At 43.7% G+C, this 27564-nt stretch overlaps 1 protein-coding gene across 1 annotated transcript; it reads right to left on the reverse strand.

Annotated features, from left to right (window-relative positions):
- Positions 1-3236: 3236 nt before the first annotated feature.
- Positions 3237-27564, reverse strand: Nr2c2 (nuclear receptor subfamily 2 group C member 2). Its single transcript, XM_036181895.1, has 13 exons — positions 27538-27564; positions 25629-25829; positions 22781-22883; positions 20112-20291; positions 18106-18253; positions 17310-17403; positions 14845-14978; positions 13700-13880; positions 12322-12443; positions 9599-9738; positions 9048-9185; positions 8188-8293; positions 3237-4759 (listed from the first exon to the last, which is right to left on the reverse strand). The coding sequence occupies exons 1-13, from the start codon at positions 27562-27564 to the stop codon at positions 4585-4587; spliced, it is 1749 nt and encodes a 582-aa protein (XP_036037788.1). The 3' UTR covers positions 3237-4584.

Below are 27564 nucleotides of genomic sequence, written 5' to 3' on the forward strand. Positions count from 1 at the left end.
GAGAATTTCCCCTTCGTTCCATGTGTAAATACCAAAATTATTGAAAATTAACTGAAAGTGCGTATTGCTGAGCATTAGAAATGTCTGGTGTTCTCCTTCCTAAGCCACTTTTAAACTCACTTAGGTTGCTGCCAAGACAATAGCCCCCAAAGAAAATGGAAGGATTCATTTGGAGACCGCCAAGCTTCCCTGTGTTTTCCTTGGAAAGCCACTTTGAATAGTGTGATTGTCACAACAGGCAATGACACAGGCAAGATTGAACAACCACGAGGGGTGAGGCCAGGGATACAAGTGGGAAGCTGAAGCCAAATGACCCATGTCTCACCAAAGGCACTGAGGACTACAGTCTTAACAATTACTTCTTCAAACACAAAGAGCAACAACATCCGTGGGTCAGGCAAGATCTTTGCACTTGGCTTCCTCCAAGCCAGGCGCTTGCACACTATGGCCACTAGCAGCTCTACCAGGCTGGGCCCTGGCTCCCAAGTCCCATCTCAGCCTAAAATCCCAATCATAGGAGACAAATTTCATCAGAATAGACGTGGTGGATGAGGAAAATATGCCAGCCTCAGCTTTCTTACTATTAACTAAAACTTTTATAGAATGTAGTTAAGTCAAGATAACCCCCTACTTGCTTCTTAAAAGTTAAAAGGACAGTTTACTATTTGTGGTTTATATGCCACAACTCAGCCATTGTTTTTAAAGAATGTTTGGTAGTAGGCTGGTTATCTTTACCACCAGACAGTACCCAAGTCTTGCTGACAGAGCACAGTGTAAACAAGGGAGACTGCTTCAGCCCCTTGAATACGAAGTGCCTCTCGCAGGTACTAAGTTCTTTTCAGTTAGGCTAAACTGATTTGTGAAAAGCAGGTTTATGGTTACCACTTAGTCTTGGATATTAGGCTAACATCTCTTCCGCTAGCTTCTGAGCCGTTCTAAACCTAGAGAATTGCCCTCCTGTCAGGACCTTTCTGGCTTGAGGCTTCCTTGTGCAGGAGTGAATGATACCTGGCCCTTTCCAGCAGCTCCTTGTCCCAGAAAAATGAAGTTGGTAAGAAATTCACCAGTACATCCCTGTCAAGGGAACCTTGCAATATCCACATCCATTCACATTAGCAACGCTAGCATCAACTCTTGACAACATAGAAGTTTGGATACGTGGCTACATGTCTGTATACATAATGTACATCTATATACACACATTATATACACTGTACAAAGATAATATGAACACATGTACATTCATTCAGTCATCTAGGCCTTTAACTCTGAACATGCACAGTGCGGCTGAAGGGACAGGTTGTGCACAGAAAGTGCACACTGATGGGAGGCACTCAATGAGGAAGTCCAGAACCTTGTACAAAACACCTAGGCCAACCCCATCTCATTTTAGAGTTGGCTTTAGAAATTGACATCAGAGTTAAGACTTTTGCAAAGAGCCACATAATCTAGAGACTGGAAGTTAGGCAAATAAAGAGGTGGGGCACCTGTTCTGCCAGTGTGGGATGTTCCCAAGATCCTCCCCCTGGAGAAAAGCAGCAGTTGGATGGTGCTTTTCAGCAGTACCAACAGCCCCACTGCACACACAGCCACTGGAAAGCAGCAACAGGCTTCCAGACCCCACCTGACACCAGGTCCCAGAAGATAGATCCCTCTGTCAGGGATGTTAATGAGGGGAAGTGCATGAGCAGGGCTACCCTTCAAGAAACAAGTGTGTGTAGTATACATGCTGCTCCACTTGGGAGCACACTGGCCACCCTGGTTGATGTAGTGACTACCTCAGAATACTGCCCACATCTAATACTGACACTGACAAACTACAGAGTCATCCCAAGGGCATAAGTGACTCCATCTGAACTTCAATACAGAAACCCAGACAGCACAACCCCCACTGCAGCCTCAGGAAGAGACAAGGTAGTAAATGAGCCCCTTCAACACACACTGCAAACTGGAAGGATGGTGACACACTGTATTGAACACCTTGAGGAGTAACTTGGGTGACTTGCTTAGGGAATTTGGTTTTTGTCTACATCTACTGGCCTATTTTATCCCAAATTTCAACCTGAAACTATCTTGATGTTACTTGAGAGTAGCCACGTCAGTGTGTGTCTATCTACCTACCTGAGAGAGGAGTAGCTAGACAGGCCTGTCCTGTTTCATTAGCCTTGGAGTTATCACAGACTTGTTCGGGTAGATAACCTTGAAAACTGGAGCCCTGACACTGACTGTGGATTGGGCTCTCTTAAGAAACGACTGGGCTGACCTTCCTACATCTAACTGACAAGATGGAATGGAGAAGCACTCAAAGTTTCAAATGATTTCAAATTGATGAGGACATTGTGTGGATACAAGCGTTAAAGGTAAGGCCACAAAGATCTGGACAACCAGTGAAGAAGTCTCGCCCAAAGTGGCCCTGTAAATTGGCCATTACCAATGACAGGATTTACAAAGGACCAGGCAGGTTAGAATTACCAACTTTTTTCCAAGCAAAATCTTTCCTTGCCCCATCCAGTGCCATCCAGGGTTGGCACTTCTTATCCAACAATGGTCTAAATAGCCTGATGGGAGATGCCCAGGCCCTGTCTGAGTGACCTAGAAATGACTGGCATGTTCACACTGTAAAATCCTAAGAGAAGCAAAGCCAGCAACCATAAGATGTACAGATGTACTGTAGGAACCCTTCTAAAGAGATGAAATAGACCTACTATACTGTACTCATGCTCAGTCATTTTGTCTTAATTTTAAATATACACATAAAAAGAAAACTTTGGGCTGGCAAAATTAAGTCCTTTCCATCATTTTATACTGGCCATCCTTACTATTTCCAACACTGGCTTCAAAATCTAGCAGAGAATTTAGAAGCTAGAGATACTATCTGCACTTAAGTCCCACTAACAGTGAATAAAGTGTCCTTAACTCCTCAAAAGAAAACAGCCTGTCTAGCCTTGAGCCCCATAGCTGTACCTGTCCACTAACAGGTACGAACTTAACCTTATAGGAGGTAATTTTCTTAATTTCTGCTAATCAAAAAGTAAATACCAAGCACCTGTCCCAACCTTCCACTTTTTTCCAGCTGCTGCAGACTTATAACCATGGGAATGCAGAGCTTTTGGTCAGGTCTAACTTCCTTGGAACTGAATTCTGCACTCTTGTTGGAAATTATGGTCATTATAACTATTTTTGCTTTTTCTTTTTGATTTGGGTACTGGGGATGGAACCCAGGACCTAGTGCATGCTAGGCAAGTGCTCTACCACTAAGTCACCACCCCACCCCACCCCCCTAGACCCCTTTAAAACTCAAAAGGAGTTTACTCATTAAGTTGCTCAGGTTGGCCCTGAATCTACAATTCTCCCACCTCAGCCTCTCAAGTGCTAAGGTTACAGGCCTGCACTATGTGCCCTGTCTGAAGATTGCTTTTAGATCCTCTTTTGAAAGAGAGGGTGGTTTGCTTCTATTATTTCAAACATCCTGGAGAGCTTTGGTGGACTAGTACACACCTGGGGGAACTGAATAGCATGGGGTCCCAGTACACCGAAAACCACTAATACTTTTAAGATCAGAAAGAATTTATCTTGATGCCTTTTGTGCAGCTATCTAAGGCTCACTCCCTCACCAGGCAGCAAGGGTACACAGCCACCATTCAGCTGAAGGTTCTTAATGATCACAGATCCTGGCTCCTTTCCAGGCACGCTAGCAATAGAATCCTTACTGCCCCCATACTCATGAAGTGTTGTCAAAGGGTGCAGATCATCCACCTTGCACTTTCTGGTCAAAGGTAGAGGGAGCTGGGCATACACTGGAGAACTACTCTCCTGGAGAACTACTCTCATCACATGAACTCTGACAAGCTGCAATCGAATTCTGAAAATCAGTAAAGCCCAGGTTCTGGAAGAGTCTGCAGATACACATCTCTGGCTGGCACAGCAGCTCTTAGTGGGTCAATGCCAGTTGTGTCACCTATATACAATGCCAGTAATCCACATTTCCCTCACAGGAATTTAGCTTAGCACCACCACTGCACAAAGACAGAAGTGATGCTCTCTTTTAAATGTGAACGATTGTCTCCTGTATCCCAGTGAGTTTTCACAGAAATCATTAGCATTTTGACAAAAGAGACACACAGTTTTCCATTTGCCCTGTCCATGGGCAAGATGTTAACATTGCAGAGCTGATAAGAAGTGCTTAGAAAGTGCTAACATTACCTTGGTAATTAGTAGCTATTAATTCCAAGGACTCTTTTTTTTTTTTTCCTCTTTAAATGTATTTACATACTGTTCTTAGGTTCTTTTAATACTAGTCTCTGACATTATAAAACTTCAGCATTGTTTTTTGCCCTTTGAGAAATTCTAAATACAAATTGAATTAAAAGATTGTTCCAAAATCTGCTTCACCAAAAGGCATTAAAACATTTCCTAGGGCAGGGAAGCGTTCTACTGTCTTTAGTTGTTATTGTCTGGGATGAACAGGAGGAAGTGGCTAACACACTGGAGACACCTGCACACACCAAGACACTGCTATTTCCCTTCCCTTGCACCTGCACAGTCCTAGGAGGCATCCCACTGTTGGCAGCTGCCAGCTGTGCACTATAGACTGGCTCCGGTGATCTGGCCATTATATTCTGCTGTCTCCATCTTGAGGATGTAGGGAATTATGCTGTCTATTGAAACATTGCCAATGAGACCAGTAAAAAAAAGTTCTTCTGTTATGTTGGAGCTCATGAGCCTGAGTGCTGGCAGGCGGACAAGGATCCTGGCCAATCTGGAAGAGAAGAGTAGGCATTAGAGAAATGGGGTGTCTGGCTGCCTGTGTCCCAGCCCAGGACAGCTCCTAGAGGTCCTTTTGGAACCACACAGAACTAAACCAAACAGACCTACATTGACCTGCCTCTTTTGTTGTTGAGATTTAAAAAGAAAAAAAAAAAAAACAAAAAAAGTCTAACATGAAGAAGAAAAAAGTACAAAAATGTATGTACAGGATTGGTGAGATGGCTCAGTGGATAAAGGCACTGGCTGCAGTGCCTGACAATCTGAGTTTCCATATGGTGGAAGGAAAACCACCCCTACAAGTTAGTGCACACATGCATGCCCAGACACGACATAAGTGCGAGACGAGTTTAACAGTCAGTATGAAGTTCTTGTGCTGTTTAAAGCTACTCTTCCCACCTGTACACAAAGTGGAATTCACCAATAGACAATAGGTTAACATATGGAATATTCCTATAATGAACTACAAACCCATTAAAGGTGGTGATGTCTATCTGCAACCATAGCACTCAGGAAGCTGAGGCAAGAGAGGTCAAAGTTGGAGGAAGGCTAGCTTGTGCTATACAGTGAGACCTAACAATCTATAGTTATTGGTAAGCAAAGAGATCCATATTGCTCAGTGCATATTTAGAAGGAGCACAGCTGTGTGTTGCATGCACATGTGTATGTAAAGGAAGCATTTAGAAGGATGCTTACCACATGCTTATGGTCAACAACTCATGGCATGTTAGCCATGGGAAGGTAGGCAAAGTATGTCAGTAGCCAAGTGAAAAAAGGTTAAAACCCTTCTGGAATTTATGATCCCAATTACATATAAACTAAACACGTTTTGAAAGTAAATATGAACATATTAATAGTAGGTATCCTTGGTTGATCAAGTAATTCTTTTCCTCTTGCTTTCTAGAATGTTCCAAGTTTACTATAGTGCCTAAGTTGTTTATTAAAAAAATTTTTTTTAGATTTATGTGCATGAATATTTTACCTGCATATGTGTTTGTGTATCACATGAATGCCAGGTGCCTGCAGAGGTCAGAAGAGGATGTTTGATCCTTGGATACTGAGTTACAGACAGGTATAAGCCACCATGTGGGTTCTGGGAAGAACAGTAAGTGCTCTGTTGAGCCATCTTTCCAGCCCAGTGGTTCTCAACCTGTGGGTTGAGACTCCTTGGGGGTGGGGGTTGAACAACCCTTTCACAGGGGTTGCCTAAGACCATCAAAAAACACAGATAATTACAATTCATAAGAGCAAAACTACAGTTATGAAACAGCAACGAATTTTGTTTTATTTTGCTTTTCAAGACAGGGTTTCTTTGTGTAGCCTTGGATGTTCTGGAACTAGCTCTGTAGACCAGGCTGGCTTTGAACTCCCAGAGATCCGCCTGCCTCTCTGCCTCTATGGCTGGGGGTCACCACAACATGAACTATATTAAAAGGTCACAACATTAGGAAGGTTGAGAACCACTGCACTAGCCCCTTGTACTTAAAAAGGGAGTAGAGAGCTAGCAAGATGGCTCAGTGGGTAAAGGTACAGGCTGCCAACCTTGATTTTGATCTGAATTTGATTCCCAGACCTGTAAGTTATCCTTTTACTTCTAACACATGCCCCACAGAATGTGTGCACCAACATAGATACACAAAAAGGAAGTAGGTCCCATGCATGGTGGTAGATGCCTTTAATCCCAGCACTTGGGAGGCAGAGGCAGGTGGATCTCTGTGAGTGTGAGGCCAGCCTGGTCTACATAGTAAGTTCCAGGTCAGCCAAGGCTGCACAGTGAGACCCTGTCATAAATTTTTTTCTTAAGATATATACTTTCTATAAGCATATTCCTGAGGTACTACCCATCCATTCAGCCACTTTCAGTCTCTATGCTTCAATCCTGAGGGCAAAGGTTTAAAGACACCACATAAGATCTAAGGAGCTATAAACATATCAAGTGGTCCCAGGAAATCAGGCTGGTCTTCCTGGAGCTGGGCATCAGAAGCTAAATGAGGCAGCAAGCCAGGGTACTTCAGGGGAAACAATATGAAAAAAGGCCAAAAAATGGGAAAGCCTGAAAAGTGAGTTTGCAGGGGCTGTGAGATGGCTCAGTAGGTAAAGGAGTATGCCAAAGAACCTGACCATGTGTTCAAGCCCAGAATGAAGGGAGAATACTTCTCTGACCTCCAAAGAGGCATCTAGTTACATGTGCCCACACATTTATGTGTTACAAACACACACACACACACACACACACACACACACACACACACTCACTCCTAGAAAGTCTGCAAAAAAAAAAAAAAATTACAACAAGATCTGCTATATATACTAAAGTCCTCCCCTGAGGAAATACCTAAGTGGGTTTCTGATTTCTATAGGAAAGCTTTCCTCATTTTTGGCCCTGAATCCCATAGTGTCTTCATCTCTGTCCTCTTTCCCTGGTCTCTGACTGGGCCAGGAATGGTACACCTGCTTTCTAATGTTGCAGAATTTTGGTTTTAGAGTGAGGAGCTCTTCCTAAAGTCTCCTGAACCATCTACTGATCACAAGAACTATGGGAGCACTGTCGCCTCCTAAAAGAACAACCTCCTTGCACACAGGACCAGACTGGAATTGTGGGTATGGGTGCATAAGCAGACAATCTTATTCTCTATGTACTCCAGTCTTCAGTGGTCCCAGTAGAAGTTGGTTTGGGGGACTTGCATGTGGGCAAAGGAGATGTCTACAAAACTGTTTTGACTTTACACAGAAAATCCACCAGAGCCACTGGTACAACAGCATTTCCTTTGAGAAGCACTGAGCAAGAAGAGGAAGTCCTGGTGACAGTGGAATTCCACACAGAGGATACAAGTCTGGGAAAAGCAGGCTGAATGAATGTCTTTCTGGACTGTTGCTTTTGTTTACTTTGGGAGGAAAGGGAGAGTTACAAAATTTGACCTGGAAAAGCTTGCCATGCTTTTTTTTTGGCAGTTCAACTATAATACTGTCTAAATCTGTATTAGGCCAATACACACACCTTATTGTTAAAATACTGCTAATTAATTCTCATCCATATAAAAGGACTTTTTCCCCATCAGTTTTATCTAAGGGCAAACTACCTTATGTAACTCACTCCTTTTTATCGGAGCCAGATTTCATTTTTGTCAAGAACTCTATTGCTGCCTCTCCCCATGGGTGCTGAGTACCTCTGTCAAGTGTGAGAACTGAGCCTCAAGGAGTTCGTTCCAGAAAAGCACTCCCTTTCTGGCTATCACCAGTAGTCTCAAACTTCCTGCCTAGCATTCCCTTATAGTTCCCTTATAATTGCACATTCTTACCTCTATACCTGGAGATGTCAGTGGTCAAATGGAAGCTCTGCCAGGTTGCTAGAATCTGACCCAGCCACACCCCCACACCCCTCTGCCCTGCCCCTTCTGTGTTGGGCAGGGCCCTGTGCCTCACCTGTATGTGTCTTCTGAGTAGGTTTTCTGCACATAGTCCTGTAGCTCCATCTGTGCCTTCTCCTGAAATTTCTCAATCTGGCTTGTGCCTGTCAAACCTGGATGATCTAAACAGAAAAGTAACCCCAAGTTTCTCTTTGTATTTAGAAAGTGTCATAGACATTTTAATCTCTTTTTATTCTTAACTTCATAAACTTATCAAATATAAGCAAATGAGCTCTGAAGCCTGGCTCAGTGAATTGGGAAGTTGTCAGAACACTGGCTTTGTCTCTGTATTTTTCCAAGGCTAAGATACCCAGGAGAGGGTGTGACTCCTAGGTGGAACCTATCAGCCCTTGCTGTTGAGGTCAAGGATCAGCCCAACTGACCTCCAGAGGCTATGAGAAAAGCTATAGAGATGAAGAATGTGAGGCCAGTCCAGCATTTTCTGCTTTCCACCAGGAATAATTCTGCCTCTTCAGCTGCTAGAGTTGGGCCTTTTAGTAGCTATTAGTATCCACAGAGATAGTAAAGCTGAGTTTCAATCTGCCTGGATTATATATGCTCAAAGAACCTGGAAACTGACAGAGCCCAAATAAAAAGGGCCACTGGACTGTGGTCTTATTTGGCCAATGGCTTGGTTAGGGTACAGATTGAATCTATTCAGAACATGAATCCCCAGGCACATTTCTTCAGGGCTAAGAGGCAAGGGTGCAATAAATGTTGTATTGATGTTAGCTAGATAGCAAAGCACTCATTATGAACACACTGTTATGTAAAATACGGAAGGGTTCTCCTACACAACTGATGACAACATGGCTGTGTGCAGAAACATCAGTAGACACGGGGCAAAGTGTCACAAGTCCCCTCCGCATATCTTACCGGGACTAAAGAGAACTATAGCTTTAAGGTATGCGTACTCATAGCCGTCTATATCCAGTTTCGCCATGCTGTTACAGAACTCCTGCAGCTTCCAGATGTGCTCCATGACTTGCTTTATCCGGTCACCAGAAAGCTTATCTAGAAACAAATACCACAGAGCCCCTGAGGAAAACTGCTAAGAACAAGACCAATCTTTTAAGGAGCCACAAAGACAAATGGAGGTTATGTTCACTTTCTAAAGAGAACCAAGTCATTTCAAGCTGGTCAAGAACTGCATTTCCAGATGAAAGACTTGGTTTCAGTTCCCAGCACCACACAGTGGATCACAATAATCAATTCATACAGTCTAGCCTCTGCAGGGCCATAATGAATTTTCTACTGCCAAAGCTGCTATTCCACTTGACTATCAAATATTAAATTGCCACTGCAGCTCTGACTAGAGAGTTGTCCATTTACCAAGAACAGCTAGGTCAACTCTGACACAGGCTGGACTTTGTCATCAAGGCACAAATTGCATCAATACACTCTACTCCCATATCTCTAGGACCTACCTTCCTGGATGCTGTTCTGCAGGTGGTTGACAATGGCTGCCAGGATGGTGGAGAGACTCATGACCTGGGCGCACTGGGCCAGGCCAAGAGTGAAGAGCTCATTCCAGCAGGCCCGTACCAGGCTGGTATTGCAGTCCTGTCTGGGAACATAAGAAAAAGGCTAAGTGTAGTGCATGTGGCTGACTCTAAGTATGTGAGCTGTATAGGCTCAAAGACTCAGCACCATCCATCAGGTAGCAAGGATATGACAATGGTCTATTATATATTCAAGGTCATTCCCGGGAAAATGACCAAGTCCTTGAGTAACTCTATGAAGGTTTTAACTAAAGTCTCTTAGATGATAAATTATTCTATTAAAACTTTTTCAGGGCTAGCAAAGGGGCCCATCAGATAAAGATGCTTGCCATTAAGCCTAGTGACCTGAGTTCTATCCCCCAAATCCACATGGTTGAGAGAACCAATTCCCCCAAATTTTCCTCTGATCTCCACATACAAGCTGTGGCATACATAGTTTAAAAAGAAAAGCTTTTTTATGTATATGTACATGACTGTATGGTTACATGTGCATGTGTACATTTGCATTAAGGCCAGAGGTTCAAAAGATACTCAGGGCAGAGTGCTTGTCTAGCACACATACAAGCCCTGAGTAAAACTGGGTGGTACATTTGTCATCCCAGCACTCAGGAAGTGGCAGTAAGATCAGAAATACAAGGTTATCCTCAGCTACACAGAGAATTTGAGGCTAACCTATGTTACATGAGATAGAGTCTTACTACGTAGACCAAGCTAGCTGTGGTCTACTTCTGCCTCCTGAGTGCTGAGACTAAAGGCATGAACCACTATACCTGGCTAAAAACTTTAAAAAGGAATAGTCATAGGAAGGTTTCCTTAAAATTTATTAAGCCAGGCATAGAAGTAGTAGTGATGCACACTTAAAATCCTATCACTGGGGAGGCTGAGACAGATGGAGATCCATAGGGCTCTCCTGCTAGACCGCCAAGCCTACATGGGGAGCTCCAGGCTAGTGACAGACTCTGTCTCAAAAAAAAGTATACAGTATCTGTGAAAAATATCCGAGGTTCTCGTCTCTCCCACATAGGCATGTGCGCATGCACTCACATACACACAACCCCTCGAAAGTTCATTTTTGTGGGATTGGGGATGCATAAAGCAAACAGTCTACCACTAAGCAATATTCCCAGCTTCCCCACTGAAGTTGGTTTCCCATAACATTCTAAATCCTAATAGTCCTAACTTGTCTCTGAGTCTATGGGTGTCTGTGACTCAGGTTCTCCAGCAAAGATGAGAAGCTGGACAGATCAAATGACAAGCACTGACATAGATTCTGAAGAGCAGAAACTCCATAACAAGGCTGGCAGGCAGAAGAGCTAGTGCTGGAACTGAAGCAGCTCTTTGTTTACTCAATACTAAGGAGAGTGACTGTAGGTGGCACACTGCAAAACCTTTTATTTCCCACGCTGCCAGAAAGCTGGAGAAACTGGTCTGTCTAGACAGAGATGTATCCTCTAGGTGCCTCAGCCCAGCTACATGGAGCCATTCCCATGTCTCAGGTGCAGCTTTTATTTTGTTAGGATCACTATTCTGACCACAAATTTAGGAATACATAGTATGTGATTTGTAATAAAAATCCCTTTAAAATCTGCTAGTCTGAGCAATGGAACTCTGGAGGAGGTTTCGAACTGCTCAAATGGAAACAAAATAAACAAAACCCACTTAGGGAAGTGGGAGCATCACTGTTTAGCCACACATCAGGACATCTTCACACATAACAGTACTGACAATCCTGAGATGTCAACTATCTTCCAGGTGGCATCAAGGGTAGGCCAATGTCATAGAGTTCACATGAATTTGCAAATGTTTAATAGTAACTACTTGTCCAGGTGCCCTGAGAATGACAAACCAAACTGTCCATCTCTCCTTTAATAATGAAGTAAACTACTGTCACCACTACATGGGGGCTGGCGGGGAAGATCCCTTTGCATGTTTAGCTCTGGGTTAAGAGCTTTATCAGCTTTCACTTCTGGCAAGGATTCTATGGAGAGGAAAAATGAAGGCTCAGAGAAATGAAGTGATTTTCCTACAGCCTTGTAGCCGTCAAATGTAATTCTTATGATTCTCAATCCGGATCTGCTTACCCATGGCTATTGCTGTGAACCAGTGAACAACCTAATGTTTCCCACATACAAACTGTGCTGGTTACCCTGCAGCATGCATCCATTCACTACATTTCCAGTTTCATGTGGCTATTTGTGTTCCAGCAAGACTATAAGCCACAATGATAGACTGGTTCAACGGGACATTAGTTACTTAGCACAGTAGCAGAGCTGGCATTGGAATGGACAAGGAAACAGGATCACCAAACACATGAACAAGCAAGCAGGAGGGGGGCTTCCTGAAAAGAAGACATAGGCCAGGAGTCCTCACAGGCTGGCCAACACTGAGGCAAGGGGATGTATAAACACAAACCAGTACTCTGATACACTCATACTACCAAAGGCCAGACATAGCTCCTAGCAACGAGTCCCTCGCACATACAAGAAGTACCATTTCCTCCAGTCTACTGACTGCATTAATAAAATTTTGATCTCTGAATAAGGTAAATTGGAACAATCACACTGGAAAGGCCCTCAGAGACCTTGCTGGCCATTCCTGGATGAGAGAATGCCACTACTCAAGGACACTCAGGAATAAAGGCCACTTACCCAAGTGCCTGGAAGGCTGGGATTGACCTTGCCCAGTGCATGGAGAGGAAAAGCAGGCGGGACGCAGACTCGCAGATGTAATGCACATTGAGGTACTCTGGCATAGGGCTGGGCATCGTAAGCTGGAAAATAGGAGGCACTGTGACACGAGCTAAAGGAAGGGCAGGTGCCCTTGTCAACATATCCCTTTCCTATGTCAACAAAGGTAACAGCCAAAGTAGCTGTCTCAGATCTCAAAGAATTCCCAAAGACCTGTCATTAGTGGAGTATATATCCATGTAGCCAAGGCTTCCGCCAGCTCCCATAGTTTCTTGCTCAATGACTTGAGTCCAGCAATCTGGATTAGGGTTCAGAAACCTATAAGACACTTTGCAGCTCACTCATACAAAGATATCTTCAACAGCTCTCACAGCTATATTGTTACTCGTCTTAATTCACTGACAAGTGCTTTTAAGGTAACTTCAAGATAATGGAAGGGTACTGGGAGAAAGCCCATATGAGAAGATAACATCTCATTGGAAGAACAGCCTGCCAGGGCTCCAGATGCTCTGATGTCCACAAGGCTCTCTGGTGTCTTATGAAGCAACCTGAGAAGCAAGCAATGGGCAACTGTAGTCAAGTGACTGACTAGATCTCTCCAGTACAGAGCACTGAGACAAGAGACTCATTCTGGAGACTATAGACTGGAAAGCCTTCCGATGCCCTACAGGAGGGCAGACACAGAAAGAGCATGGGGAAGACTGAGGACCTACTAGTATTCTTCAAAGATGGTGGCTAAGGCTCTATTGGGCAATATACTTAAGATCAGAGTGAGGCTGCCTACTTGCTAGTGAGTTTATCTGATGACTTCTCTACATAGAGAGCCAACAAACCTGAACCTATGTTGGGGCCAGGCTGTCACAGGAAGGAAGAGGCAGAACAGCCATTCCTTGATCCTCAATGGCTAGCACTACAGCAGTCTATCTGGGCAGTGATGTGCCACACTTATTGGAGGGTCACTTCAGAACCAAAGGCACCATGAAACAGTTATGTAAAGAAGCAACAGGAATATGCTTTGGAATTCAAGATTCTGCCACAATTAGAAAATGAGCTCACGCCAGGTGGTAGTGGCACATGCCTTTAATCCCAGCACTCAGGAAGCAGAGACAGTGGACCTCTGTGAGTTCAAGGCCAGCCTGGGCTACAAAATGAGTTCCAGGTCAGCCAGAGCTGTTACATAGAGAAACCCTGCCTTGAAAAAGCCAAAAATTAGTAAGTAAAATGAGCTCTCTGTGAGGTCTTACTTTTAAAATTATAGACTAGCATTGGTACAGTACCTGGCTCCAGCACACTGGGGAGGCAGGTGACACCTGTTAACTTATGTGTACTCACCACTCACCTTAAATGTGACGTGTGTATCTGAAAGGAGGGGGCCTTCAACTTCAATGATGGGTGTTGACTGGTCTCTGCTGATGACATGGATGCTCCCTCCTCCACTAGCAGCATCTATGCTATCTGCCAGGCTTGGAGGTGAAGCACTATCTGTGGTATTTAGTGCTTTAGCTAAGGTGTCGAATGCCCTGTGAGCAGAAAAATGAAGCAGACATCAATGGCAAGTCAGTAATAGAGCTCCAGCTGATTCTACTTAAAGAAGCAATGAATGGAGACAGACGAAATCCAGTTCCACTGAGAAGGCAGTGAAGCTCTTCTTACTATGTATTTAGGCACTGAGCTATGTACTTTCTATCCTCGCGTATAATTTCTATTTTTAATAACTACCTTCCTTAGATGTAAATTATCTACACTTTATAGATTTGAGTTCTGAGGTTCACAGATGTTACCTTTTCCAATAATAGCATTTACAGAGTATCCAGAAGTCTTTATAATTTAGATCTCATGTTCTTTCCCCTATGCCTAAGATCTGAATATTGCCATCAGATTGAAAATTAACAGGAAAACCAAGCAGAGGACTTGTGTGGCTCCCAGAATGCACCTATCTGGCCTGACACCAAGGCTAAAATGGAAGAGCAAACCAAAAAGGCCAAGCTACAGGGAAGAAACCCTGAGCAGCCAGCCAATGCCACCTGGAACCAGCTAGTGCTATCCATCAGTTAGCACATACCATCCAGAAAACAGAAACAAAAAGAAGAGGTTCACTTCTCTGTGCAGGTGCATTACACAGTGCTCAAGAAAAAGAACATTGATTTGTCTGGTGAAGGCCTTGGTGTAGGGAATGAACAACAGTTCTGAATACCTTATGTCACATGATATAAGTGGGTCCTCTTTTAGTGTAGGTGCCCACAGTTAAATGTAGAAGACCAGCAATGTATGTGGTTGTTGTGACAACTTTATACTTAATTAGACATAACTGGGGTACTTTTGAAATATGTAATTCAGTGGCACAGCACTTGTCTTGTACATAAGAAGTAGAGGTCAATTTCTAGCATCAAAAAACAAAACAAACATTTATAAGATAGGTGCCAAATGCTAGTATCCATCCTTATAACAGTGACTGGGGAATATGGAATATCAGAGGGGTCATACCGAGTAATCTCACTTGCAGATTGGTCCTCTGGCTGCATTTCTGAAGTGTCACCATTGTTCAAAGATTCACTCAGGTTGGCCAGAGAGGTCACTACATTTGCCAGTGTACCCAGAGCTCCTTGACTTGTTTCAGCCTATTAAGTAATAGTAAGATTAAAAAAAAAAAAAAATTAACAGTAACATTAGAAAACTAGCACACATATGCGAATGACTTAAGGGCAATGAAATGAAGAAGGCATCATTTTTTTTTAAGCCCAGCTCCTAGAAGGTGTGAGTAAAGAATCACTAGCTGGGTGGTGGTGGCACATGCCTTTAATCCCAGCACTAGGGAGGCAGAGCCAGGCGGATCTCTTGAGTTCGAGGCCAGCCTGAGCTACAGAGTGAGTTCCAAGAAAGGCGCAAAGCTACACAGGGAAACCTTGTCTCGAAAAACCAAAAAAAGAATCACACCAGAGAGATCTTTCTGTGTATCCATTTTTTTTTTTTTTTTTTTTGTATCTTTGTTGTGGTCATACACACAAATCCACACATGTGACACGGTGATAAAATGACAGAAAAATAGATAAAAGTATATTTCTCTAACCACAACTTTTTGTGCTTTAGAAGATATAAGAAAGTAGTAAAGAAACAACCCAGAAGAAGGGAGGAAATATCTTCAAATCACATGTCTGGTAATGGTTTAATAACCAGAATATTGATCGACTTCAATAATACAATAAAAAGACAACCTATTTTTTTATTTATTTATTTATTTATTTATTTGTTTGTTTGTTTGTTTGTTTGTTTGGAGCTGAGGCTTGAATCCAAGGCCTTGCGCTTGCTAGGCAAGCACTCTACCACTGAGCTGAATCCCCAACTGACAACCTACTTTTAAAAGGGACAAAGATCTGAAGACACTTCTCCAAAGAAGATGTACAGATGGTCAATAAGTGTGTTCAACCTCACTTGAAATCAAAATCTCAGTGACTCCTCACATAAGTTGGATGTTACAATCCAAGAAAGGAACATGTTTTCCCATATATGGGGAAATCAGAACCATCACATATTGTTGATGGGACTAACATATTGGTGTAGTCACATTCATAAACACTCTGGCAGCTCCTCAAAGTTTAAATTTAAAAGTTATTCATGGCCAGCAATTTTACATGGCCAGCAATTCAAACACAGACAATCCAAATACTAATCATCTGAAGAACAGACACACAGCATGAGGCAGCCAGGCAGTGGCATGCTTTTTGGCAATGAAAGGGATGCTACAGAAACATGCTATATCATGGATGAACCTTTTATGCTAAGTGAAAGAAACCAGTTGTGAAGGAGCCACACTTACATGATTCCCTTCATATACAATGTATTGTTAAATAACTGTTAAAAACATGGAGCCTGCCGGGAGGTGGTGGCACACACCTTTAATCCCACCATTTGGGAGGCACAGCCAGTCAGATCTCTGTGAGCGAGATCCAGGACAGGCACCAAAGCTACACAGAGAAACCCTATCTTGAAACCCCCCCCCCCCCCCCTACCCCCACCCCGGTCCAAAAAACCAACAAACAAAAAAACCATGAAGCCTAAAAGTAGATTAGTGGTTGGCCTGGCTTGATGAGTTTCTTTTAGGAAGGTGAAAGCATTCTGGAATTGGTGGTGGTTGAATCCAGAATCATGAAAATATACTAAAATACCACAAATTTATACACTGCGAGGGTGGATTGTGAATTATATTCAGCTTATAAAAAGAAAGCCAAAAATAAATAAACCATGAAATATATGCCCATGTCCTTTCTCTCTCTCTCTCTCTCTCTCTCTCTCTCTCTCTCTCTCTCTCTCTCTCTCTGTCTGTGTGTGTGTGTGTGTGTGTGTGTGTACAAATACCTGTGTGGATTTTGTTTTTGCTTTTTTTGTGTGTGTACACATATACCCATGTTTTGATTATAGAAATGAAAAACTAAAATCAGTAGAAGTTTTAAACACAAAACTGCTTAATAAATTATGGTAGAACCACAGAATATTGTGCAGGTCACTACAATGGGAGGCTACCTCTTTGACCAACAGACATCTTTGTCTACAAGTTCATTCTCTCTGGCTCATTTGTCAGCCTATTGCAGATTATCAAATGGGAAGAAACTAGAGCTTCTGCGAAAGGCTGCCTTAAAAAAAGTAGCTATTTTTACATCATGCTGGTAGTCAGCCAATATGTATAATGGGGGGGTGGGGGGCGCGGTGATTAATAGGGTATAGAACCATTGAATGTCCACAAAGCTGCCCTGTGATAGTGACTATGGCCAGTCAGCCCTGACTAGGGTGTCTGAAAAGCCACCAGCATCTTTAGAAATCCTAAAATGGCTCTATCACAAGAAGCTAATGGAGCTACAGAAGCTATGCTTTCAGCATTATCTCTGATGGTCAAGAGGACAGGTGTAGTTGGAAAAGCAGCCTGCACTGCAACACACAGGAGGAGAGAACGTTACCTTGGAATCCGTGGCCAGGAGAACCGTACCATCCTCACGAATCAAAGGCTGCTGGATGTTCACAAGCATCCCTGGATCAAGAAGACCTGTTTGTCTATTGAAGACACAAAGAAACCCAGAGTAGCTTCTAACATTTTCTGCACAGTGTGTTCATGCTGCATTCATCTGCCTTTCCTATCTGCAAGGCTGTTTGCTAAGAGAAAAGTTCTAACACTCAGCCTAGGGTGAGTGGCCAGCTCTCTGCTCTTGCTGATGAGCACCTCACAAAGCCAGGCTACAGGCTGAGAGAGGACAGAACACATGCACATCCCCAGGCCTTCTATACTAACTGTGACCATTTTCCCCAAAGTTAAAATTCAAAGAACTGTTCAGAGACCCTCAACTTCAGCTCTTTGTGTAACACATTTTAGATCTCTGGTTCTCCTTATTTCTGTTCTTTTGAAAATCAGTTCAGAGTGTGTTAAAGAGAATGTACAAGCTAGTTTGTGGCATTATCTGGGCCTTTCTTCACCTTGGGCCTTTTGTCTATACTGGAAAAAAATAAAATAAAAGGCCAGTGTACTTTGAGTTACAGATAGCTGTTTTCCTATATGAACGAAGCCTAAACTGCAGGATCAACTGTGCCCCAGAGTGACCCTCAGCAATGTTAAGTGAATTCAAAAGGGAGAATGAGGCACACCAGGGCTGTGGCAGGTGGGTGAGAGCCATGTGTGTGCCCTTTCCAGGGACATATGTACTTCCTCTGGCCAGTTTGGAGGCCAATCACAGTGCTGCTCTGTGTGAACAGGAGACTGACCTTGCTCCATCCTTGTCTGCCACAAACGTGGGAGTGGCTATCAGAGGACTTCTCAGGTCTTTCCGGATATAGATCTTCTCAGTTGAAGCAGCACAATTGCTTGGTTTCTCCCGTTGCACATCAAAGGGCTTCCGTTCACTTTGTACAGCTTAAATTACACATTTAAAGAAAAAGAGTAAAATGAATGAACACCATAACATAAAGTGGTCTCTTAGCAAATCTGTCACTCTGGTGTTTAGTTACCATGGGCTTTCTACACAATGGAAAGAAGAGTTTATTAAAATCAAATAATCCCAATACAAAAACCTAAAGGTATACAGATGGCTCAAGATGGCAAGTGCTGCCTGCTGAGAAACTGCCATTCTGGTGTGACTTGAGAAAGCCAACATAGTCCCCTGAGTTTTTACTTCTGTCACTAACCAGTTGGGCTCAGTCCTGGAAAAGAAATGCCTGTCTTCAAGTGGACCCTTCATAGATTATCCCATGATACAAATGGTAGAGCAACCTCTCCAGAGTCCAATTCCAGCCTGAAGAGCTTCAGCAAACTGAAGGCTGTTAATTGTATACAGCAATTTCTCTTTCAGCAACCTAGTGTAAGAATGGGTATATAGGAGCTGGAGAAGGCTCAGCAGTTAAGAACATGTTGCTCTAGAAGAGGACCAGAGTTCAATTCTCAGCACTCACATCAGACAGCTCACAACTGCCTGTAACTTCAGTTCTAGGGAGATCCAAGGCCTCTGTAGCTACCTGCATCCACATGTACATAACACACATAGGCAAATACATATATGTAATTAAAACAAAAACAACTTTAAAAAAAAATGACAGGTATGTTTGTTACAAGCAACTGAAGAAAAGTAGATCTTGGGGATGGGGTGGGGTGTACAGTACATGTGTGTACAGAGGCTAGAGGTCAACAATGAATGCTTTCTACTATTGCCTTCCACCTCTGTTTTGATTCAGGGTCTCTCAACGACCATGGAAATCACTGATTGCATAGATGGGCTGGCCAGCAAGCTTTGGTGATCCACCTATCTTCCTCTAGTGCTAGGAATTACAGGCAGAGTAACAACACCCAGCTATTACATGGGTGCTGGAGATGAGAACTCAACCTCATTCTAGTACAGCAGGCACTTTACACATTGAGCTACCTCCCCAGCCCACAAACTATTCTTAAAAGAAAGCAATGAAGCCTTGGATCAAGATGCCCTACTATAAGCTGAAATGCAGTTGGACCTTGAGTTTGCAACTATGCCTGTGATTGCCCCAGTTTAGTCCCATCACTGCTTACAACTAAGGATAGCTTGATAATATGACAGGGCAACCCCACCCTAAGCTAGTCATGTATGTATTGTACTAACTGTGGTAGAACAGGTTACAAACATACTTCTTGTTCCCCAGTGGATTTTGCATTGTCCAATTCCTAGAACAGGAAACAATTCTGAAATCCATTGGCTCTAATCTTTCCAGGAGCCATGCAGCACTGTTAGCATGGTGTGAGCCCTACCTCTGCTCCTCTCCATCCCTGCTATACTCAAGAATACAGCACTGCTCTCCTTGACTTCTTTTGTATTGCTACTTTGGGACCTGGTTCTTATGATTTCACCATCAAGAATTGACCCAATGGTGTGGTGGTGGTGCATGCCTTTAATCCCAGTACTTGAGAGGCAGAAGTTGGAGAATCTCTTGAGTTTGAGACCAGCCTGCCTGGTCTACAGACAGCCAGGGTTACACAGAGAAATCCTGTCACGAAGGAAGGAAGGAAGAAAGGAAGGAAGGAAGAAAGGAAGGAAGGAAGAAAGGAAGAAAGGAAGGAAGGAAGGAAGGAAGGAAGGAAGGAAGGAAGGAAGGACCAACCAAACCCAGCAGTGTCAGCTCTAGATCACCTGGCTGCCCCAGAAGGTAAAGCATAGTGAAGCTTGTGTATTTCCCCATTCATTTAAAGTCAAATGTCAACACTTTACTTATCAGGCATTTACAAACACGGTGGAGGCCCTGCTACTCACATTCCATTTTCATGCCCATCTCCAGGCACTTTTTCAGCCTGCAGAACTGGCAGCGGTTTCGGTGATGCTTGTTGATGATGCAGTCTTGGCTGCTCCGACAGCTGTAGGTCAGATTCTTCCTCACGCTCCTTTTGAAGAAACCTTTGCAACCTTCACAACTGACAGCCCCATAGTGCCGGCCTGAAGAGAAGTGAGTGAGAATATGATCTGGTTCATCATGAACAGAGGTGAGCTGCCCAGCTCTACTCCCACTTGGAATACACCCTGTAAGAAGCTGCCACCACAGGGGTTAATGGCAGCCCAACAATATTTCTACCTCATGTGTCTATATTTCTACACTAACCTTATATGGTCACAGTGGAAAACCAAAGCTCATACATGATGTGACTGTCCTTGGCGTACAACCATCCCAACACACAGAGCAGTTTAGGCAACACTGCTCCAGTGTACACACTACAGTGTGCTGTAGAAGTTGCTCGGTGCCCACCCTCATTGTGGTGATATTTTATTTTATTTGTGCTGAAATGTGATATTTTTTAAGATTTATTTATTTATTATGTAAACAGTATTCTGCCTGCATGTATGACTGCACGGCACCAGATCTCATCATAGATGGCTGTGAGCCACCATGTGGTTGCTGGGAATTCTGGAAGAGCTGCTGGTGCTCTTAACCTCTGAGCCTTTAATCTCAGAACCAACCATAAAGACCTGGAGGTCTGTATAGACAGGCAGTGATGAGGAAGTGATGTGGCTGCGCTTAGAGCCAATGAGAAGGTAGAACAGGAAGGCAATAAGAGCGCAGGTTAGACAGGAAAAAGCTCTCCCTTGGGAAGCTACAGCAGCATGTAGTAAGCTAAGGTTAGTAAGTGGCTCTTCGCTATTTCTCTGATCTCTTCAGCTATTACCCCTGTATTTGGCTGTGTTTCTTATTTAATAAGACTGTTTAGAAATTCGTCTATGCCTCACTGACAGACTAAACAGCCTATATCATTCCTTTATTCTTGCTTAATCTCAGAGTCATGTCTTTGTCCCTAAGCATGCCTCTGAGTGAATTACTCAGGCCCTTCAAGGAACACAGTTACAAACCACAGCTTATTTCTCTACTCTCATTTACTCAGTACAGTGGTCTTTAGCCAATGACACCTCAGCTCACCCTTCCTAGCTGACAAAGTGCTGTTGAACATCAGTGGAAGCTTGCAGCTAAGACTGTCTGTGTACATTCTGGGCTCCTCTTGCTTGCAGAGCCCAAGACTACAGCTAAATTGTTAGGAAGATACTTCACATGGACTATAGAGGTAACTTAGAGGATCTCATTTTCCTTTTCCTTAAAAGTACTGTGGTGTGAAATGAACCCTGTCAATATTGCCTTGACCTTTCTTGCAATGTCTCCTTGAGCTTGCTGCTATCTCTGAGTGACTTCTAATAGCTGGAAACAGTGGCACTGTAAGGCTATGTGATGAGGCCTTTCCTTGAAGCTTAGAAGAGCCCTGATCAACAGGAAAACCAGGCAGTCTTTGGCCATTTCTGTTCCTGATTCATGTATTCCAAAAATTGCAGAGTATCTCCCTGTTGAGCAGGCATTGGTTTTGCTCAAATACTCTAATGGGAAAGTTAGTATCAATTATTGGAGAATGTAACAGATGTCTAAGATGGACTGGAGAAAGGCAACCAGTGGCAGAGAAATGGTACAACCAGCTTAGAGAGGGAAATTGAAGTTTCTGGAGATGCTTCCTAAGCATCTTCCTAGGTCCAGGCCTCTTTTCAGAGAGACAAACTGAAATATCAAGGACAACAAAACTTCCAGACTTTGTATGAGTGGAACAAAGCTGCCTCAGAACTTAGATTCCCTGAGCTGAGTTTTTCATTTCCCACTGCCTGCCTTACTGCCTCCTTACCTTCTGTGGTTCCCCAACGTTGGCAAGCCTGTCTCCCTTCATCAGAACACTAACTGTGGAAGCCTTTGAGCGCTCCTTGAAGAACACCAGAAGCACAGACATAAATAACTCTAGAGGCCTTGCGTCTTCACCCAGTTCGAGCAAACACAAACACACACACACACACACACACACCCTTGGGTCTTTACTCAGCAGACATCCACATGTGTACACTTTCTCAAGAGGGATGTGTGGTTCCTACTCCTCCATTATAGATGCTTACACATAGGGTGCAGTGAAAGGATAAAAAGTGAGACTGTTTAGATGAGGGGAATTCTACACATATACACCTTGGAAGATACAAACAAGACAGAAGAAAGTTTTACTTTCTTGTGTGTGTGTGTGTGTGTGTGTGTGTGTGTGTGTGTGTGTGTGTGTGTTTGTGTGTGTTTTGAGACAGGGTTTCTCTGTAGCTTTGGAGCCTGTCCTGGACTCTCTCTGTAGCACAGGCTGGCCTCAAACTCACAAAGATCCACCTGCCTCTGCCTCCCGAGTGCTGGGATTAAGGGCATGCGCCACCACGGCCCAGCAGTTTTACTTTCTTAATAGCATATAAATACAGAATTTCTTGACTTTTCTTATCAATTTGAATAACCTGACAAACTATTTTGCTTATTATGTGAGGTTCATGTTTTAAACCTACACATAATATTCTTTCTCAACTACCCACTTCCCTACTCTATGAAAGGTCATGCTGTTGCTCCATGATACATGCCAGAAGCCAGAGTCACATACCAGAGGCTTTGTCACCACAGACCACACAGTACTCCACCACCTGGGGCCGCTGGACGTCTGCCTTCCCCAGCAAACGCTCCACAGAAGCAGAATCCGTGACGATCTAAGATGTCAGCAAACAAATAGTGCCAATTAAAATCTAGATAACTAAGTAAAGTAACATCTAGTTGTACATTCCTAGTCTTGGGTATCTAAACAAAAGAACTCTCTGGGCAGAACTTAGATTACTCTGAAAGCTTCATTCAATAGCCCAGTGGCCTGCACATGTTAGTGACTGCTCTCTTATGAACATCGTCAAGACTGGAAGCCACATGGGGATCCCACACAGATTCACTAAGATAAAAACAGGTGAAGTTCTTCAGCTATGTGTCTCATCCCATCAAACAAGGAACTATGCAAGCTGGTATTTATCAGAGCTATACCCAGGCTTTCCTGACTAGATCTCTTGTTGAGGCACCTGGTAATAGATGGACTGACTAGTAGAGATGACAGCAGAAGCCTGCTATTTTCTCTCACTTGTAGGTAACTCCCTAGATAACAAACTGTGCTATCCATCTAGGAGAAAACATACCTGATACCAAGCTGAAAAAGTTTAAAAGAACAGTTATTTTTAAAATGTACTTAACTTGAGCACACAATAAACCTTCAAATAAATCTCACAAGGTGGGACCATATACAGAAATCAGGTAACATCACCTGTAAAATGTGTTATCAGTAACCAGTCTTTCACAAACCTGTGTTTTTAACAAGTTGGATAGTTTTATATCAAAACACACTTTGGGAGAGGGAGGATAAGACAGATAATGCTTGCTAGCTTTCAAAATATAAAAACACGTCAAAAAGTTTAAACAAAGTGTCCAAACTGCTGAAAGGGTTAGAGTGCTCTTGTGGAGGACTCAAATTCAGTTCCCAGCACTCAACTTCACAGCTGCCTACAACTCTAGCTCTAGAGGGAGCCAACACCTCTCTGCCTTCTGCAGGAACCTAAACTTGCTAAATATATTCACCTGAACATACCCCACAAAGATACTCACATGGGAGGAGTGTGTGTGGGTGTGGGAGGAAGTTGCCAGAGAAGGAAGGGGGCTTGAGGGAAGAGGTACAGAACTCCTAACTTCTCAAATCTCTTCACTGTGGCTTATATGTGAAAGCCCCAATAGGTACAGAGTTTCAGTTTGGGAAGATAAAAAGAGTTACAGATGGTGGTACAATAATGGTTAAGATGGTAAATTTTGTATTATGTACAATTTACCACAAATTAAAAAACAAAAACCAAGCTGGGAATAGTGGCATGCACCTTTAATCCCAGCACTCAGGAGGCAGAGGCAGGCAGATCTCTGTGAGTTGGAGGCTAGTCTGGTCTACATAGCGAGTTCCAGGACAGTGAGGGCTATATAAAGATCCTGTCTCAAAAAGATCAAAATAATTTTAAAAAACAAAAACAAAACCAGGCAGTGGTGGCACACGCCTTTAATCCCAGCACTTGGGAGTCAGAGGCAAGTAAGTGGAGCTCGTGAGTTCAAGGTCACCCTGGTCTACAAAATGAGCTCCAGGATAGCCAGGACTATCATACACAGTACACAGAGAAACCCCGTCTCAAAAAACCAAAACAAACAAAAAACAAAAACAAAAACAAATTAACATAGATTCCCCCTTGACTATGTTGAAACATGCCCTATGCCTGGTCACTCTGGGATGCTAGCACTGAGCCTCCAACTTCACACTGAACGCTGGCCCTGCTTTTTTTCCAGTCTGCTATTATTTTTGTGGCTGCCCCAATCCCACCTTGCTTCTCCCTCCCAGAGTAGAGATCAACGGGACAGAGGTGGAGATAGGAAGTACAGAGCAGTTCCTGGAAATATGTGATATCAGAATGAAGAGCTGGACCCAGGCTTTGGTCACTTACATGAGACAGAGGTTAAGTGTTCCATTAGAACCTCCAGCTTACTCCTGCATGATCCAGAAAGCCCCAATATTCCCATTCCCATTCCCATTCTCATTCTCTCTCTCTCTCTCTCTCTCTCTCTCTCTCTCTCTCTCCCTCCCTCCCTCCCTCCTTCCCTCCCTCCCCTCTCTCCCTCCTTCCCCCCCCCCCCCCGCCCCTCTCTCTCTCTCTCTCAATACCACCCTCTCAGAGAGTCTCCAAAAACAACAACAACAAAAACAGTTCTGCATTCTTGGCCACTATTGCAACTTCTTCTCGTTGCTACCAGCAGCCCAAGTCCCCACCTAAGCATTCAGCTTTTGACCAGCTTGTGATGGACACGTCATCACCCCTTACCTACAACCTACAGAAAGTCTCCCTGCTTTCATTTGTGGGTGCTGCTTCTCCAGGCTCCATCTCTGGGACTGGAGGACTTGCCTGGGAGTTGCTTTGCTCAAAGAAACCTGTTACATATTTTCAGTTTGGCTTGATCTGGCTTACTGTGTCAGGGGAGAAACCTAGTATCAGGGGGCAGAAAACCTATTAGTAAGAGCTGGTGTTGTTGTCTGACAGTGGTCAGCTCTAGAGGTGCCTTAAAGATATCATAGGCTAATGGTTTCCAACATGTGGTCTTTTAAGAACAATTCTCCAGTGGTCTTCACTATCTCACCTTGCCTATGCCAGTGCCTTTTCCTTGGCTTAGCTTATATCCCCGTTTCTTATTGTTCTTGATGATTGTCTTCTGGGTATGGCCACTCAGTTTACTGGCTTTTACTTTAGTTATCTAAGGTAGCAATCCCTCCATGCTTGTAAATCCCCAAAGGCCCTTCTAGGGTGGATTTGGCCTCCAAGGTAGGGCAAAACCGAGCTGAGAAGCAATTCAAGTATCAAGTATGGAAACAACCACCTATCACCAGGCCTTACCTGGATCCTGCCAGGGACAAGGTTGTCCGAGGTGGTGAATATGAGCTGTTTGGCACTGGATGTCTCTGGAGACGCCAGGATCACCTTCCCAGTTCCAGCTCCATCTGGGCTGGTCAGGATGAACTGCTGTTTGGAAGATCCAGAGGCGTCCACTGCGGTGACTATCTGGATCTTCTGTCCTGTCTGCTGGTCTGTTACAATCTACAAGATACAGCATGGAAGCCCCTTTGCCTGGAGTGTCTTCAGACCTGTGCACTTGCACTTGAAGGCAGTATTCTAGGAGGTGATCACTAGAATCAATGCTGGTCTAAGATATATTTTACCAGTTGTGATGGGTAATCTTCCCTGTCAACCTGACTGGAGTTAGAATCACTATGAAAACACACCCCTAGATATATCTATGGGAGTCTTTCCAGGAAGATTTGACTATAGAGAAAAGACCCACCCTGAATGTGAGTGGTGCCATTCCATAAACTGGGACCCTGGATTGAATAGAATAAAAAGGAGAAAATGAGCTGAGCCCCAGCAATCAATCTGTTCTGCTTCCTGACTATGGATACAATGTGACCAGCTATCTTATTTTTCTCTTGCCATACTTTTCTACCATGATGACTATATCCTAAATCTGAACCAAAATAAAAGCCCTTCTTTTTGTAAATTTACTTTGTCTGGACAATGAGAAAAGTAACTAACATACTGTAGCAGGAATCTTAGAATGTCTTATTAATAAAAACAAACCTAGGGCCTGGTATTGGGGTGAACGCTGAATGATCAGAGAAGCAGAACAAGCCACAGCTTCCTCACCTGACCAATTCCTCAGCTGATCCTGTTTCCTCAGACTGGAAGCCTGTGTCCTCATATTCAAATGGATCTTAGCTGAACTGCTTCTTGAAAAGCCTGAAAGCTTAACCAGCTCTAGTTCCTGGTCCTCACGCCTTATATACCTTTCTGCTTTCTGCCATCACTTCCTGGGATTAAAGGCATGTGTCACCATGCCTGGCTGTTTCAAGTGTGGCCTCTGGAATGCTAGGATTAAAGGTGTGTGTGCCACCGGTTTCTGGCCTCTATATCTAGGGGCTGTTCTGTTCTCTGACCCTAGATAAGTCTATTAGGGTGCACAATATTTTGGAGAACACAATATCACCACAACATACAAGTGAGCTTTTCAGAAAAGTAACTAACATATTTAGTGAGCTTTTCAGAAATTATTTTTTATCAATTACTTTCACTCTAGGATTCTACCTTTACTATTTTTAGAATTAAAAGCCCCTTTGTGAAGACAATTATAATAGACTTAAACATAAAGGAAGGAAAGAAGGATGGATGGATGGATGGATGGATGGATGGATGGATGGATGGATGGAAGGAAGGGAGGGAGGGAGGGAGGGAGGGAGGGAGGGAGGGCGGGCCTTTATCTTGTCACAGTCAAAAAAAGGGCAGCTTTAACTCTTCAAAAATCTATAGAGGGTTGCTTTAAAGTGATACTTAGCCAGGTGGTGGTGGCACACGCCTTTAATCCCAGCACTCGGGAGGCAGAGGCAGGTGGATCTCTGTGAGTTTGAGGCCAGCCTGGGCTACCAAGTGAGTTCCAGGAAAAAGCGCAAAGCTACACAGAGAAACCCTGTCTCAAAAAACAAGGAGGAGGAGGAGGAGGAGGAGGAGGAGGAGGAGGAGGAGGAGTACTAGTAGTAGTGATACTTTTGGCTGGGCAGGTGGCGCATGCCTTTAATCCCAGCATTCAGGAGGCAGAGGTAGGTGGATCTCTGTGAGTTCGAGGCCAGCCTGGTCTCCAAAGCGAGTTCCAGGAAAGGCGCAAAGCTATACAGAGAAACTCTGTGGGGGGGGGGGGGGGGGGGAGTGATACGTTTGAAGGGAACCTTGTCTGAATGGCAGAATTCACTTGGCTTACCACTGATTCATCACCAGACCACGCCAT

This window comes from Onychomys torridus, chromosome 3, assembly GCF_903995425.1.
Source record: "Onychomys torridus chromosome 3, mOncTor1.1, whole genome shotgun sequence".
In the NCBI taxonomy this organism is placed as follows: Eukaryota; Metazoa; Chordata; class Mammalia; order Rodentia; family Cricetidae; genus Onychomys; species Onychomys torridus.